Source organism: Rhamphochromis sp. 'chilingali' (genome assembly GCF_963969265.1).
Source record: "Rhamphochromis sp. 'chilingali' genome assembly, chromosome: 13".
Classification (NCBI taxonomy): Eukaryota; Metazoa; Chordata; class Actinopteri; order Cichliformes; family Cichlidae; genus Rhamphochromis; species Rhamphochromis sp. 'chilingali'.
This window is the reverse complement of record NC_137940.1, coordinates 37,013,771-37,029,080: the sequence shown is the minus strand read 5'-3', so window position 1 is coordinate 37,029,080 and position 15,310 is coordinate 37,013,771. Positions and strand designations below refer to the sequence as shown.

At 41.6% G+C, this 15,310-nt stretch overlaps 1 protein-coding gene across 1 annotated transcript; it reads left to right on the top strand.

Moving 5' to 3' along the window:
- Window positions 1-1,170: 1,170 nt before the first annotated feature.
- sfxn5b (sideroflexin 5b) lies at window positions 1,171-12,782 on the top strand. Its single transcript, XM_080900894.1, has 14 exons — window positions 1,171-1,419; window positions 4,285-4,353; window positions 5,849-5,926; window positions 6,122-6,148; window positions 6,257-6,311; window positions 6,406-6,431; window positions 6,551-6,604; window positions 6,817-6,873; window positions 6,962-7,027; window positions 7,177-7,267; window positions 9,103-9,218; window positions 9,348-9,433; window positions 10,496-10,613; window positions 10,866-12,782. Exons 1-14 carry the CDS (start codon window positions 1,363-1,365, stop codon window positions 10,941-10,943), a joined length of 978 nt encoding a protein of 325 aa, XP_080757020.1. The 5' UTR covers window positions 1,171-1,362; the 3' UTR covers window positions 10,944-12,782.
- Window positions 12,783-15,310: the final 2,528 nt, after the last annotated feature.

Genomic DNA, 15,310 nt, shown 5'->3' with positions numbered 1-15,310 from the left:
GTAAACATTCAGTAAATAAGAGTATTATAAGTTATTTCTATCAAATAAAGTTTGTCATAATAACATCATACCTAATGCCACTCTAGTGTGACTGTAGCTACTTGCAATGCTTTACACGACCGCAGTACTGTAATATAATAAAATAAAGTGCACATGAGCCGAACCTTCCACACTACTTATGTTGTTTTTGCTACTGATCAAACTGCAGTAGGTCTGCAGAGTGACAAATCAATGCCGTCCTGCAAACTGTGCTGTATGTGGTAAGTCATGCAGCAATGCTTTTTATCTCCGCTAGAGGGCACTCCTGACTTTACAGCTTTGGTGGAAACCTGCTGGTTCAACAGGGACCTCTGCTCTGCAACTTCATTAGAAAATTGCATCCATGACTCCACAGACCAGGCAAACACATCCCTTTGCAGGAGTGACGACGTAATTGTGCTTCTGGAAGTGTTGGTTTCAGGTGGCTGGATTATAGTAAAATAAGAAAGCAAAGACTTTATCAGGTTTGGCACAGTTCCCGTTTAGAAGGAACAGATCTGTACACACAGAAAGGGGCTCACAAAATTTAGCAGATAAAATGTAATTGCAGTCAGAGAAGGGCTATCCTTATCTTGTCCTTATGTAATAGTAGAAGATAGCATTTAAAATCTTATTTTGGGGGGTATCTGATGCATATTAACAGTGTTCATAATTAAGTAACCCCAAAGTAACACTATAGGGGACAAAATGAATGCTTTGAAAGTGACGCTGGAAGTGTCATTTATCCGAATTTATCATGCACATTTCGCTCCATATGCCACAGTTGGCTTATTTATTATTTTTTCTCAGTTTCCTCTTATTTTTCTTCATATGTATCAGCGTTATAAGAGGAGAAAAAACTAAATCTCTTGTCTTTTTTCTTGGTGTTTTGAGATGGAAGTAATTTCCTAAGCGGCAGTGTCTTGCTTCTCTCCACAGAATGATAAGAGGTAATGAAAGTGTCCAATGCGCTGACTGATAACATAGATTGTCGCTGCTGGTTCTTTATTAAGTCGCTCCAGGCCGACCATTACTCCTTGCAGACATCCGGCCACGCCCCCTCACATTATGAGTAATTGGGTCTATCTGACACCTATGGTGGCATCAGCGGTTATCTCTCCCCAAGATCAATCCGAACAGTTATGCAATAGCGTTCACCTAATCGATTATTTGGGATGTGTAGTCATGCGCTTCAACTTTGCCAGCGTTAAAGCAAATGAGAAAACTACATCTCCCGGCAGGCTTAGCGGCACATTGCTTCACTAGTTACACATTGAATGTAGTTCGCTGTACTTGGAAATCCGTTCATGATCCAGTTCATTAATAAATAAATAGTTGAGTGTCATGGCGGAATCCGCAGCGTGTCCTGCATTCCAGCTCGGGAGACCCCGATACGACCAGGTAAGCCCCCCCTCTACCCTCCGCTAACCATCCGTTAATGGGATTTTGTTTTCAGGCTTTTCGGTGGAAAACAGCTCCATCCTCCGCCCTGCAGCCGCTCCGTTCCGGATGCTGAGGCAGTTTGTGGGCACAAAGTTGGCTTTGATTTGTGATCCGATTCTTCGTTGCCTTTATTTAAACCGCAGTAACTTCCAGCTGCTAGTGAACTTGGTAGAGATGGATGAGTTTTGACTTTATTGCAGTTTTTATAGTGGAAATGATTTCTCGTCGGCAGTGCCATATCAGTGTTTTATGAGATTCCACGCCTCTTCGACGCACGGTTATATCACTGTTCGGATCTGCAGTCAACACACTGAGAGCTCGCCGTCGGTCGTTTTCTCTCAAATCTTCAACTGGCTGTCTGAGTTTGGCTTTTCCTATTTTCACTTTTAATCTAGGCTTCAAAATCTGTTGGAACATCTTGTACAATAATCCAGTCCAACCAAACTTTCTTTTTACCCCCAGGATGCTTCCTGCAGACTGCTGTTGCTCCCACTTTGTTTGACGTTACTGGACTTCCACGAATGTCTGAAGCTCATTACTGAATTTTCCCTCCGTTAGTTAATTTGCAGTGGTCAGGCCTGACAGATAACGTGTCCTTCACGTTGACTCCGATGGCACGTTGAGGACAAGTTAAACTCGCATCTAATTATTCTGTGGTCATTCCCATTTAACGAACAGCAGTATTAAGGGAGTTATTTACGCTGTAATGTCAATGCAGAGTAAAGTCTTCATGCGTGGAGTGTAAATTAAAGTCACACTAAACTGCTTTAAATCTGATGTTCTCTCAACTCACACGAGCGACCAATACAGTTGTTATTATGCCACCATGACAGCAGAAAAAAATATTGGAAAATATGAAAATTTTCCCACAACTACTGAAGTGTTTTCAGGTCAAGTACATTTGATGTGACAGATCTTTACTGAAGAAATGCACAAAGAGACACAGAAATCATTCAAATATTATTTAGATATTATTCTATTATTCCATTCTATTTCTTAACTTGCTGTTCAGTTTAACCAAGAGGCACTGTGTTTTGCAGGAGTGACCTAACCTGGAGTGTTTTTCAGTACAGGCAGGAGCTGGCACTCTGACAGAGCACAAACACGAGGGGAACATGCAAACTCCACACCCAGTGGCCCTAAAACCAGGTTTAACCCCAGGACCCTCTTTCAGTGGTTCAGAAGTGCTATCGCTGCAAAAATTGTAACCCCCCCCCCCCCCCCCCCCCCCAAAAAAAACAACAAAAAACAACAAAAAACAAAAAAAAGAAAACCCTGCAAAAATGACCACAAAAAGATATAAAGCAGCAAGTAAGAGTTACAAAAGGATAAGGAAGGGATGCAGCATTACACAAAATGACTACGGTGAGATGTAGAACAACACAAAGAGACACAAGATGACGTCAAAGAGACAAAAAGACCAAAAGAGACACAAATGAATGTTGTCTCTCGCAATCTGTCTCTCTTGATCTAATTTAGGAGGATTGAAGCACTGCATGCATGAGTGTGCCTCCAGATCTGTTTCATAATTCATTCATGGACGCACCAATTAGTACAGGATATTGCATTGTTCACAGACTGCCCAAGTGACAGCTTATTAACAGTCTTTGTCTCAGGATATTTATCATTTTTTTTAACTGATTACCATCACCAAGGCTCCCCAGCTCGGCCCCGCCATTAGTTTTTCATTGCTCTTTCCCCTCTGGTCCTCAAAAAGACGTTCGTTTTTCATCAGTAACCTGCAGTTCATGTTGGGCTGTTCAAGGTGCTGCAATACTTTTAGTTCTTTGCATCAAAGCATTAAAAATTAGGGCAGTCCTTGAATCAGCATGAATCTTGTTTGGTTTGTCTGTGCTCTGTGCCGCGCTCCATCTCTGCTAGCCTTGTTGTGTGTTCTCCAGGGAGCTGAAACTCATGCATAATTAACGCGGGCTCCTCACACAGATCCTCCCTTCGCCCCACTCTTACAAAACAGCACTGCAGCACATATGGCCTGTCAGAGGAGGAGACATGCGATGAGGGAACGAGGCAGTGACAGAAAACCCAGAGCAGTGATACGGATAGATTTATACACCTACGGTCTTTATAAGGACAGAAGGTTGTTTCCAGTCATTTCAATTTGAAACTGGTGCTAGAGAGGTAATGAAAATAGAGACGTGTCAGTTCCACTGTCATTCTGCTGTGTTTCCCTCCCTTCATCTCTGATAAATGTCTCTGACGGATTCTGATTGAAGCTGCCATGTTTTCACCCGTCTGGTTTGCCAAAGAGACTCTTGGCACAGGCTCCTGTTGGGCCTTTTCAGATTGCTGGCACACATACTTAGCAATTGGCATGCTGATGTAGAGACAGTGAAGGGAACAGAAAACAGGGCGCTTGACCAGCAGCTTCAAGTCTCACTTGGGAGGAACTTTTACTGGAGTAAATGTGCAGATTGCTGGTGCATTTCCCCCAAACTTTAATCTTAAAATACATAATTTGCTTTTACATCTCAGCATTATTTCCTTCCATATGATTATAAGAAAACTGCTACACAAAGAAGTTGTGAATTACATTTTGAAGTAGATTAACGTGATCATGTGTATTCATTTCAGTGTTTCTGAACCTTGGTTTTGACCTTGCAAATATTCTTCCGTCAATATAAAACAACAGGATGCAGACATGTGATGTTATGAAGCTATTGCTGACTCAGTGTAACTGTGAGGCAGATAAAACTGTTTGTTATGATCACGAACAAGTCGAATGGAATTGGTTCTGTGTATTTGAGTGAAAACATGTTTTCCTGCTATTTTTAAGGATTAACTCTGTCATGCTGTCTTTCCCAGGGTTCGTTCTTTGGTCGACTGAGACACTTTGTAGACATCATTGACCCGAGCACTCTGTTTGTCTCAGAGGTAACGTTTTCTCTAAAACATCTAGATGTACAGACAGGTGTCAAACTAAAGGAAAAACACAACAAAGTCTCTTTGTAAGATGCTCAGCCATCTCGGGCTGCCAGGACTGCTTCAGTGCAACTCTAGTCTCTAGTAGTGAATCTCCTTTTTATGTTCTACTGTGTTGAGAGCGGATGATGGTGAAGGTCATACGATTCACATCATTTTCGTACCCATCAGCCAATTCAGGGTAGACTTGCAGTCAAGACCGCCTAAACCAAGACCAAGACAATACCAAGACCAGAGGGTATCGAGACCAAGACAAAGACGAGATGAGACCGAGAACGAGACAAAAAAGTCTTTAAACTGCAGCCGGATGCTGCTTCGTTTACAGGTGTCGGGCATATTTATGTGTTCTTGCGATGCACTCGCACAGCCCTCCTCACCGCTGTCTACTGTCTCACTCACTCACTGAGAGGACAGACGGATGCTCCACTTGACTGTCGCGTCTCTCACCCTCTCTGTTTTTCACATAATGATATTATCCTATATCCTCGCATGTGATTATGGGATTGGAGCATAGCTGAGCCACTGTGTGAGAGCTGAAAGGAAATTAAGTGAGGAGCGGCTCTCGCTCAATGGGAGTCGACTCTTCTGATTCACTACAAAGCGCTCTGTAAGCACGGCTCGTAGAGCTGATGCTTTTGTGCATGACACATTATCGAACGTTACGCTGTGCGTCGTGGATACTGTTGACTCCAAATCTCCCGACCACTATGTCGATCTGAGACAGGAAGACCAAGAGAAGACCGAGACCAAATCCGTCAAGGCCAAGACCGGTCTCGAGACATCCAACTCTAATTCAGGGACCCCTCGTGTTCTTTGGATGGTGACCCTGGTATCCTGAGACGCCACTCCCACGAGGACAGAAACATTTTATTAGAGGATAAAGTTGAACATGGGACAAGTGGATTTAAACCATTCCAGGAAAACCCCCCTTCCACATCATAACTGAGCCACCAGGTCCCCTCACTGTGTGGGCAAGGGGCTCAGGGTTTTTCTGCAATTTCTCACCCTCAGTTTGTACAATAAATAAAACTCCATATATCTGTATCTGTGTGTCATATTTCACAGTGATATTCCTGATTCATGAAAACATTTTGTATTTGAACATCTTAAAAGGTGTCACAGTGGAGTAATAAAAACTCAAGAATTCAACTATCAACTTGCTAAACATGCCATGTGCACATGATGGATAGGTTTCTCATAACTCTACAACAAATAATTGTTAAAATGCCAAATTAATTACAAGGTAAAGCTTTTTTTGCAGTCTTAAATATTTTCCTGTCAAATGCAAAGTGATGTTCAAGTGTATTTTCAGATGGAAAGGTGCTGTATTGTGGATAAATTTGTTTATATATGTTCAGGTACAGCGCCGCAGTAATACAGAATTCTATATTCTACACAATCTTTTTCCTGCAAAAGGATAATTTCATTCTTGTTCCAATTTTGACAGAAACGGCTAAACGAATGCATCAAACTCCTCGATGACTACAAACATGGCTCACTCCCACCTGGAGTGTCTGACGTTCAGGTGAATGTTACGACATAATATTACACAATCTGTTCCTGAGAGAAATCACAACATCCTGGCTACAGCAAAATGTACATTTTCACAATATAGAAAAGGCAAACTCAATAACATCTTCCATCCATTTAAGGAAAATTATAATAATACTTCATATTTAATTATAGTTCTTTTGTTTTATTGCATTGCTCACATGTTCAGCTGTGGGAAGCACAGAAGATCAAACAGGTAAGTATTATATCGGACGTAAGTCGGCCCACGTTTACTGCCCTTTCATACATTCAAGTCTCTGGGCTGCTGGCGGCATGAGGAAGCTTTCATGCTCTCTGCACGCAGGCCATCATTCATCCTGACACAGGAGAGAAGATCTTCATGCCATTTCGAATGTCAGGTACGGCCTCAGATGAAGATCTTTGCTGAACTTGTTTGAGTTGATCCATTGTATCATCATTGTCTACACTGAAAATCATGTTTTCACTGTGCAGGTTATGTACCATTTGGAACACCAATTGTAAGTCACATATGAAAGCCATGCATTTCATAGAACACGGTCAAATTTGGGGACAGATGAAAGGAGATTTTGAACTTATTTTGTCCAAAAATAAGCTCCTATTCCCTGATTTCATCTAGGTCATTGGCCTTCTTCTCCCAAATCAGACTGTGGTGTCTACCATTATATGGCAGGTACTGTAAATAACATGCTTATTGTAAATCATTGCATTTATTGTCCATTTTGAACATCTGGTAAGTGCACTTTTACTGGGTACATGCAAAGCTTTACCACCTGTTATACACTGGGACATTGTAAAATAAAGTGCTGCTGCTCTGTTTAACACTACTCGCTCATCCTTTAAGCCCGGCTCTTCCCTCATGTCCTCCCTTCCTTTTTTCTTCAGTGGTTGAACCAGAGTCACAATGCCTGTGTGAACTATGCGAATCGTAATGCGACAAAGGTAAAAATGCAAATAAATACAAACTAAACTAAAAAAACGCAAAAAAACCAACTATACAAATGTTGTGACACTGTTTGTTTTTCTTCAGCCTACACCAACATCCAAGTTTATTCAAGGCTACGCAGGAGCTGTGACGAGTGCTGTATCTATTGCAGTGAGTGGGTTTAAGATTAATACAGTTCGTCTTGTGGAATAACTTTTATCATGTTGCAGATGTTTAACTGCAGCACTGTGGAGCTGTATAAAAAGCTGGTTTTACTTGGAATTACGAGATTTAACAGATATTTATTCTATATTTTATAGGTGGGACTGAATGTGCTGATTCAGAAGGCCAATAAATTGAGTCCTGCCACCAGAATGATAATACAGAGACTTGTCCCCTTTCCAGCTGTAGGTAGGTTTTCAAAGGAGCCTTTGTTATGATGAGGGTGGGTTTCATGTGGCCCTCTGCTGGTTGATCTTACATCTTGTTTAAAAATGATTTCAGAGTTTTGTAATTGTGCTAGGATATTTTATGTATTCCTTTTATTATTGAACTTGTTATTCTCATGAACATCAGCAGTTCTACAGATTAATCCACGACATGCTTCTATCTTCTTCTTCTTTGTCAGCTTCATGTCTGACTGAACACCCTGGTACTTTGTACAAATTGGTTAACATCATTTCAACATTTTAATATCAGGTCATGTTTAATTTTTGTATGTTTCCTGAATGTTTCTAGCTCTGAATAAAGCTGTATGGGAAAGGTTTCTCATAACTAAAAGACCAAAAAGTGCTGCATTAATTCATTTTATATCCTAGAATATTAGCTAGAAACTAACAATCACACTACCCGCTACAAGCAAGCACTTGACAACAGTGGGAACGAAAAACCCTCCTTTTAACAGAAAGAAACCAGATTCAGGGAGGGGCAGCCATCCGCCATGATTGATGAAGAAACAGTGCATCATTAGAAGCTCCCAGCAACCGGACATTTTTGCAGTATAACTAAAGGCTGGTGAAGGGTCATCTACACGAGTATGAACTGCAAGCTTAATCAAAAATGCACATTTTAGGTGTAATCTTATCTGGCTCCATAGCAGAGAGACCTGATAGCTGAAGGTTGTATCTGATATTCTGCTTTTGATAATGCTGGGAACCACTCTGTACATTCACTCAATTCTATTCTTGTAATTTAACCAATCCGGAAAAAGTAACCGGAAATACATAAGAGGAATGAACAGTGCTGAATAGGCCAATCACAATAGGTGCAAGCTGCATCAACCTGAAATGTAGTTACATTTCCAAGGAAGTGCAGGTTGGGTTATGCCGTAGGTGTGGGGTTTCAAAGAGGTTTGCAGTTATGACATGCCAATGGTGTAGATTTCCCACTGAAGCATAAATCCCTGGTAAACCTTCAGTCACAGAGCGATGCTCTGTTAGGATAATACGGTACTATGTGGTCTTTAAATGGCCTGGTAAAATGGCCTGCATTTGTATAGCGCTTTTCTAGTCCCTAAGGACCCCAAAGCGCTTCACACTACATTCAGTCATTCACCCATTCACACACACATTCACACACTGGCGATGGCAAGCTACGTTGTAGCCACAGCTGCCCTGGGGCGCACTGACAGAGGCGAGGCTGCCGGACACTGGCGCCACCGGGCCCTCTGACCACCACCAGTAGGCAAACACGGGGTTAGTATCTTGCCCAAGGATATTTGGCATGCAGCCAGGAGGCAGCCTGGGATCGAACCACCGACCTTCTGATTAGTGGTTGACCTGCTCTGCCACCTGAGCTACAGCCACCCCATAGTCTTTAAGATAAGATGGAGGCTGATTATGTCTTTTATGAGAATTAAATTCTGATAACACGGAGCCAGTGAAGAGAAACTGAAAATGAAGAAATGTGATTTCTCTTTTAGTTTTAGTTAGCGCTCTCGCTGCAGTGTTCTGGATCAACTGAAAGTGTTTCAGGGACATTTAAAGTGACCTAATAATGCATTACAATAGTCATGCCTGGAATTGATACGTGCACGATCTTTTCAGCATCGTCATCACTCTGAGACAGGATTTGACAGTGATGGTAATGGAGAAAGTAATGGTAGTGTCCTGGTTTGGGCCACAGTGTTGTGGCTGCACAGACTACAGTCACAACGTCTGTGGCTGCAGTCGTTGTTTGTCAGTCTCTGCACAGATTCTGGTTAAAATGCATTATAATTTCTGAGCTGTCTCCCTCTCCCTTTCCAGCTAGTGCAAACATCTGTAACGTGGGCCTGATGAGACACAATGAGCTGTCCGAGGGCATCGATGTGCTTGACAACAACGGGAACATTGTGGGATCCTCCAGAATTGCTGCGAGACATGTGAGGGCTCTTTCATTTTTGCATGCATGATTCTCGTTTGAAATCCAAACGCCATCTGATTTCCTGAAAAATAAATAAATAAACTCAGTGTTTGAAATGGAGCATGTGCACAATGTTCTCTATCCCCAGGCAATCATGGAAACTGCCTTTACACGTGTGGTCCTCCCAATGCCAATCTTTGTCCTGCCCCCCATCATTATGTCCTACCTCGAGAGGTTTGTGCAGAAATACATTGTTAAGATTTTTTTCCTGTTAGGGTTGCAACTAGTGACTTACTTTTGTTGCTGTTAGTTGTTGTTAGTTGTTGGCCAGTTGGTCTAGAAAAGTACATAAAGCTGCTGCCAAAAGTTCCTAGAGCGATGTGGCACAGTTAAAACAGTAACAGCACAAACCTCAAACATGTAAAATGATCAGAATGTAAAATATAATGCAGTAAGTTTTCCAACAAAGCAAATCAAACAAAAAAGAAAAGCAAATGAAAAGAAACAAATGTACTCATATAGAATAATTACGTTTATGAATGCTGTTGTGGGTAATGATGCTTTTTATTCAACCTATAATACAAGAAAATGCAGCGACCACCCATTTAGTCAAAACTGAAGTAACACTAGTACTTAAGTATGACTGTGACTAAATCAAATCATGGCAAAAGAACAGTTGAAGCCTAAGTTAGCCTTTTAATTAAAGTACAATTTAATAATCTGGCAGGTGCAGGGCTTTGTATTATCAGCTTTGATGTTTTTGCCTCCTGATGGTTATCCAAAGTCAGACTCTAACACAATCAGCAATCAATAAATCCATTACAGTAGTTTGCTTTGTGTCATTGTGCAGCAAACTGGGACTGCTTTACCATTGCTTTAATTGTGCTCTTTTTTAGTATTGGCTGCTTGAATTTGTTCTAAAAATGCACAGCAAATACTACAAGTACTACTTTGTGTGTACTGAACCAAAGCTGACATGTGTTGTGCCCCGAAGTGTTTACTAAACTATTCATTCAGTCAAAGGTCACAAGAGTAAAGGACAGACAATATAAGAAGAAATAGAAAAGTAAAGCAGATTTTGTGCCTTTAAAGAAGACTCTGCAGTCAGATTTATGATATTCTCTCACACACACATAAATCTCACACCCTCTAATCGTGCAGAAATAGCTCCCCTAAATCTGCACATGATGTTTTTCTCCAGATCCAAAAATAACTCATAGCTTTGCAGGAGTCATCTGGGATCGATCCACACAGCACGCTCACGTTTCTTTTTTATCTCTGCCTTGACTTGTGTAGGCTGCGATTTCTGCAGAGCAACCGCAGGCTGTTGCTGCCCATCCACAGCGTTGTGTGCCTGGTTACCTTTGGCCTCTCCTTACCCGTGGCCATCAGTCTGTTCCCCCAGATGTCTCAGGTACAGTACATACACTGTTAGACGGGCTGCTGCCTTCAAGGCCAGATGGCACAGGGAGCAGCTGTGCAAAAATTCAAATTACATGTACACAGCTTGACATGCAGAGCCCCGACCCACATCCTTTTATTCCAGCGTCTAATTAAAACTCTAAATGACTTTCAAGGCTAAAGGAAGGAGAGAAGAGCTCAATTCTTACATTTGGTTTCATGGTCTTTGTTTTGCTTTCTTTCACTCTCTTTTTTTTGTTGGCAGATCGAGGTGTCTTGCCTTGAGCCGGAGATTGCCATGGCAACAGATTGCAAGGTGGTGACCTACAACAAAGGTTTATGATGGATGGTGGTGGAGTGGGAGAGGAGAGCAAAGGGAGCCAGGAGGAAAAGGAGGCTGCAGTGTGAATAGCTGTCAGGGAGTCTCAGCTGTAGGGTTCCTCCTGTCGACAGGTTTGGGAACTGTGTGCTGCATTTTTATCACAGGAAAGACTGCTTTTTAAACTGGTTTCTGCATTTATCAAGATCCCAGCAGTTATTAAATCATAGTTTTCTGAGAGGTTTTTTATTCAGTCGTCTCCTTTTTAAGAGCTCTTTGTATAGAAATGCTGATTTATTCTCTGCAAAGTCAGATTTAGCATCAGTTCATTATTTAATGCTGTATAAATAAGTGTTCCCTACAGATATGCTATTCTTTGTTGGTCCGACCGAGTACAGTTCTTCTCACTGCGTCATCCCTAACTTTGTCCGTCTGTGACTGGGGGACTGTGTATGCCGTGCAGAGCCAGTTTGTTTGAGCTTTTTGGTTTGAAACTGCTGCAAATGAACCAAAACAGTAAAAATATTCCTTCACTCTGTTTTGAATCTTGGGACAAACATTTGTAAAATATATTGAAAGCAAATGCAGTATTGATTATATGAGAGGAAATCAGCCCAAGGAGAGATGAACGTGTATAAGCTTATGAATCCAAAAATCGTTGGACAAACAGCGACGTGTATGTCCAGAGACTGTTCTGTGCACTGCTATTAAGCTGTAGCCACTTAATAGCAGTACAAAGACCAGTGTGCACAATTTCCACAGCCATTAATAAAGAAGAGCACACAGGTACCTAACTTCTTTAGTGGTGCATGCATGCATAAAGAGCAGCACCATAATCCAATAAAGTTAAAAAAGTTAAAGAAATGTTGCAGATGAAAGGTTTTCCCTGCCTGAAAGGAGGAATTAGATTTATTTCTAAAAAAGGAACCTTAATTTAAATTAAGTGATGTTTATTCACAGTCCTGAGTTGCTTGCGCTGTGATCAGATTTTAGTTAGATTTTTAAGAGATTTGCTGCAGCAACCTCCTAATTACAGCCCTCATATGGGAAACACAGTTCTCACAGTGCCCATGCTGAGCCACATATATTTAAAACATTTTTATTGTTTACTGACAGTAAGGAATATGGCCATGCAGAATAAGTCTTTTATATTGGATAAGACAAAACCCGATACCAATATATTAGGATCATTATGAGCCTCTTAATATAAAATGTATTTATTTTTCCTTGTACTGGCTCCTATCCATCTGATGACTCTGTGGAGGTAGAGGCAAATATAAAATTATATATATATAAAATATAAAACTACAAGTAGTAAGTATTTTTCATCAGGTTCATTAAAGACATAAATCTACTGTATTGTGGCTGTGACATGTAGTGAGTGAGATGAAAACATCTTCTGAACTGCAGCTGATAATAATCTGATTATGGAGATGGAAAGGAGTCAGCTGCATGCAAACTAAGTTGTTCAGTGAGACTCACTCGGACGAGGGAAACTTTCACTATGAAACAATGTAAAAACGTGAAGCTCCTGTTAAGTAGCTGCACTCTCGATGTCTTATTGTTTATACAAGTTTTAAACTGGCAGTTGATACATGCCAGTGATTTTAACCCACACAATGTGAAAGAACTGCTAAAACATGGCATTACATTTTCTTGTATGAAGGTCATTTTGCTCCATTACTGACTGTTGTCAAGTTACTGTTTTATTATTAAAGAATTGCTTCTTTTGTACACAATTTGAAATAGAACCATAACATATACTACACAACTGACTGTTTTTAATTCTTTGTGTAAAACTTCCACTGATACTATTGCAAATGTTTGCCAGTCAAACAATGTAAACCTGATATTATTTTACTATATAGCCTGTAATAAATACTCTTACTGTATGTAAAGTGTCTGCACTCTTTACTTCATGTTGCTACAGGATGCTTTTCCACCCTTTACAGTAAGGCTTCTGTATTATGTTGGTTTCCCTGGTGAAAAAGTAATTGGCTGTTATAATATGAATGAACTCTGATTAACCATAACTTTTTGGAAACCTGAGTTCAGTTTCACTAGCTGTGCCCCAGCCTGATTACTGCCTGTTGAAGCAAGAAATCACTTAAATAGAACCTGTCTGACTAAGTGAAGTAGGCTAAAATGCCACAATCTAAAGAAACTCAAGAACGGATGAGAAACACATTAATTTGCATCTGTCCGTCTGGAAAGGGTTACACAGCCATTTCTAAAGCTTTGGGACTCCAGCAAACCACGGTGAGAGTCATTATCTATACATAAAGAAAAGTTGGCATAGTGGTGGACCTTCCCAGGAGGGCCAACCGACCAGAATTACCCAACGACGGGCGCTTTCCCGCGTCAACGAGGGTCGTTCAGGTTAACCCACTATGAGATCTTGCCTCACTCTATCATGTAATCTATTGGGGTCACCTGAAGCAAGAGGCGAGTGGGTGTTAAGGTTCCTGGGAAGGGATCCTAAGACTGCATTGTAGGTGGCAGACGGTGCTGCAAGCCATCCCCTCTGTTCAACATGGCCTTTTGTAGTGGACATAGATGGTTTCTTTCACTCCTCTTTCAAACCATCTGTCTTCTCAGTCCAAAACGTGGTAAGTGAGGAACAAGCCTGTCACTGGGGAAAGTACTACAGCTGTGGAAGACCTCCTGCGTGGTACCAGTACCAAAGACCTCCCATCCTAAGGACGCAAGCAGCTACAGTCCAGTAGCCCTGACATCACATCTGATGAAGACCCTCGAGAGGTTGGTTCTAAACCATCTGCGCCCCCTGGTGAGGTCTTCATTGGATCCGCTACAGTTTGCCTACCAGCCTGGCATCGGGGTGGAGGACGCCATCATCTACCTCCTGCACCAAGCTCTGACTCACCTGGAGAAGCCTGGAAGCTCTGTGAGGATCACGTTCTTTGATTTCTCCAGTGCTTTCAACACCATCCAGCTACGACTTCTGAGGGACAAGCTGGAGCTATCAGGAGTGGACCAACACATGTCCCAGTGGATACTGGACTACCTCACAGGCCGCCCACAGTATGTGAGGTCACAGGGCTGTGTCTCTGACACGCTGGTCTGCAGTACGGGGGCCCCACACTGTGCTGGCACCGTTCCTCTTCACCCTCTACACCGCAGACGTCTCCATCAACTGCCCACGCTGCCACCTACAGAAGTTCTCTGACGACTCTGCCATAGTCGCCTCATCACAGGTGAGGACGACTCAGAGTGCAGACAGTGGACTCTGGACTTTGTGGACTGGTGTCAGCAGAACCACCTGCTGATCAACGCCGGGAAAACCAAGGAGCTGGTGGTGGACTTCCGGAGACGCTGACCCACCACACTGACACCGGTGAACATCCAGGGAGTGGACATTGAGATAGTGGACTCCTATAGGTACCTGGGTGTTCACCTGAATAATAAACTGGACTGGAGCCACAACACTGATGCTCTTTACAGGAAGGGTCAGAGCAGACGCTACCTGCTGAGGCGGCTGAGGTCATTTGGAGTCCAGGGAGCGCTTTTAAAGACCTTCTATGACTCTGTGGTGACATCTGTCATTTTTTACAGTGTGGTATGTTGGAGCAGCAGTTTATCTTCAGCTGAGAGGAAGAGGCTGGATAAACTCATCAGGAAGGCCAGCTCTGTTCTGGGATGCTATTTAAATAAAATGTATTATTATTATTATTATTATTATTATTATTATTCTAACTTGCACATTACTTTTTTCAGTTTATATACACACTAACTTATTGAAAGTTACATATCTACTTTTTAATGCACAGATACAATCACACAATCTGCACTTTTCTAATTATTCTAAATATTCTCAACTATTTAAACATCTTTCAGTATCCTGCTCTGTTTGCACACTACAACCTGGGTTTGCCACGTATCTGTAATTTAATTTTAATAACTGTACAGTGCTCTGCTTTCGTAACTGTTGTCCATGATGTAAATATGTAAAAATTGTGTTTCTGTTCTGTGTCCTGCTCTGTTTGTATATGTGTGTTTTTTTGTTTTTTTTTGCTGCTGATACAACCAAATTTCCCCTTGTGGGAAAATTAAAGGATTATTCTATTCTATTCTATTCTATTCTATTCACTTGACTAATTTGTCCTTATGTCATCCGGGGGAAGGGTGGATTTAAAAATTTTTTTTTTATTTATTTGAAGTTGCATGTTTTGCTGTGTTCCCATGTTGAGTGATTTATCTTTGCAGTATTGCATGCTTTTATTATATTTACTGTGGACTTGTCCCGGGGACACTTCTCCCCTCCCCCTCCTGATCACTAATTGGACACACTCGCTTTTTTTCGCTTCTAAAAAGTCGACACTTTAATTTTTTTTGCTTTTAGTGGCATCCAAAGTCCCCTCCATAAATCAAGA

Coding starts and splice junctions, on each gene's coding strand:
- sfxn5b (XM_080900894.1), top strand. CDS start 1,363: ATGGCGGAATCCGCAGCGTGTCCTGCATTCCAGCTCGGGAGACCCCGA. Junction 7,028..7,176: donor CGAGTGCTGTATCTATTGCA/GTGAGTGGGTTT, acceptor TATATTTTATAG/GTGGGACTGAATGTGCTGAT. Junction 9,434..10,495: donor ATTATGTCCTACCTCGAGAG/GTTTGTGCAGAA, acceptor TGACTTGTGTAG/GCTGCGATTTCTGCAGAGCA.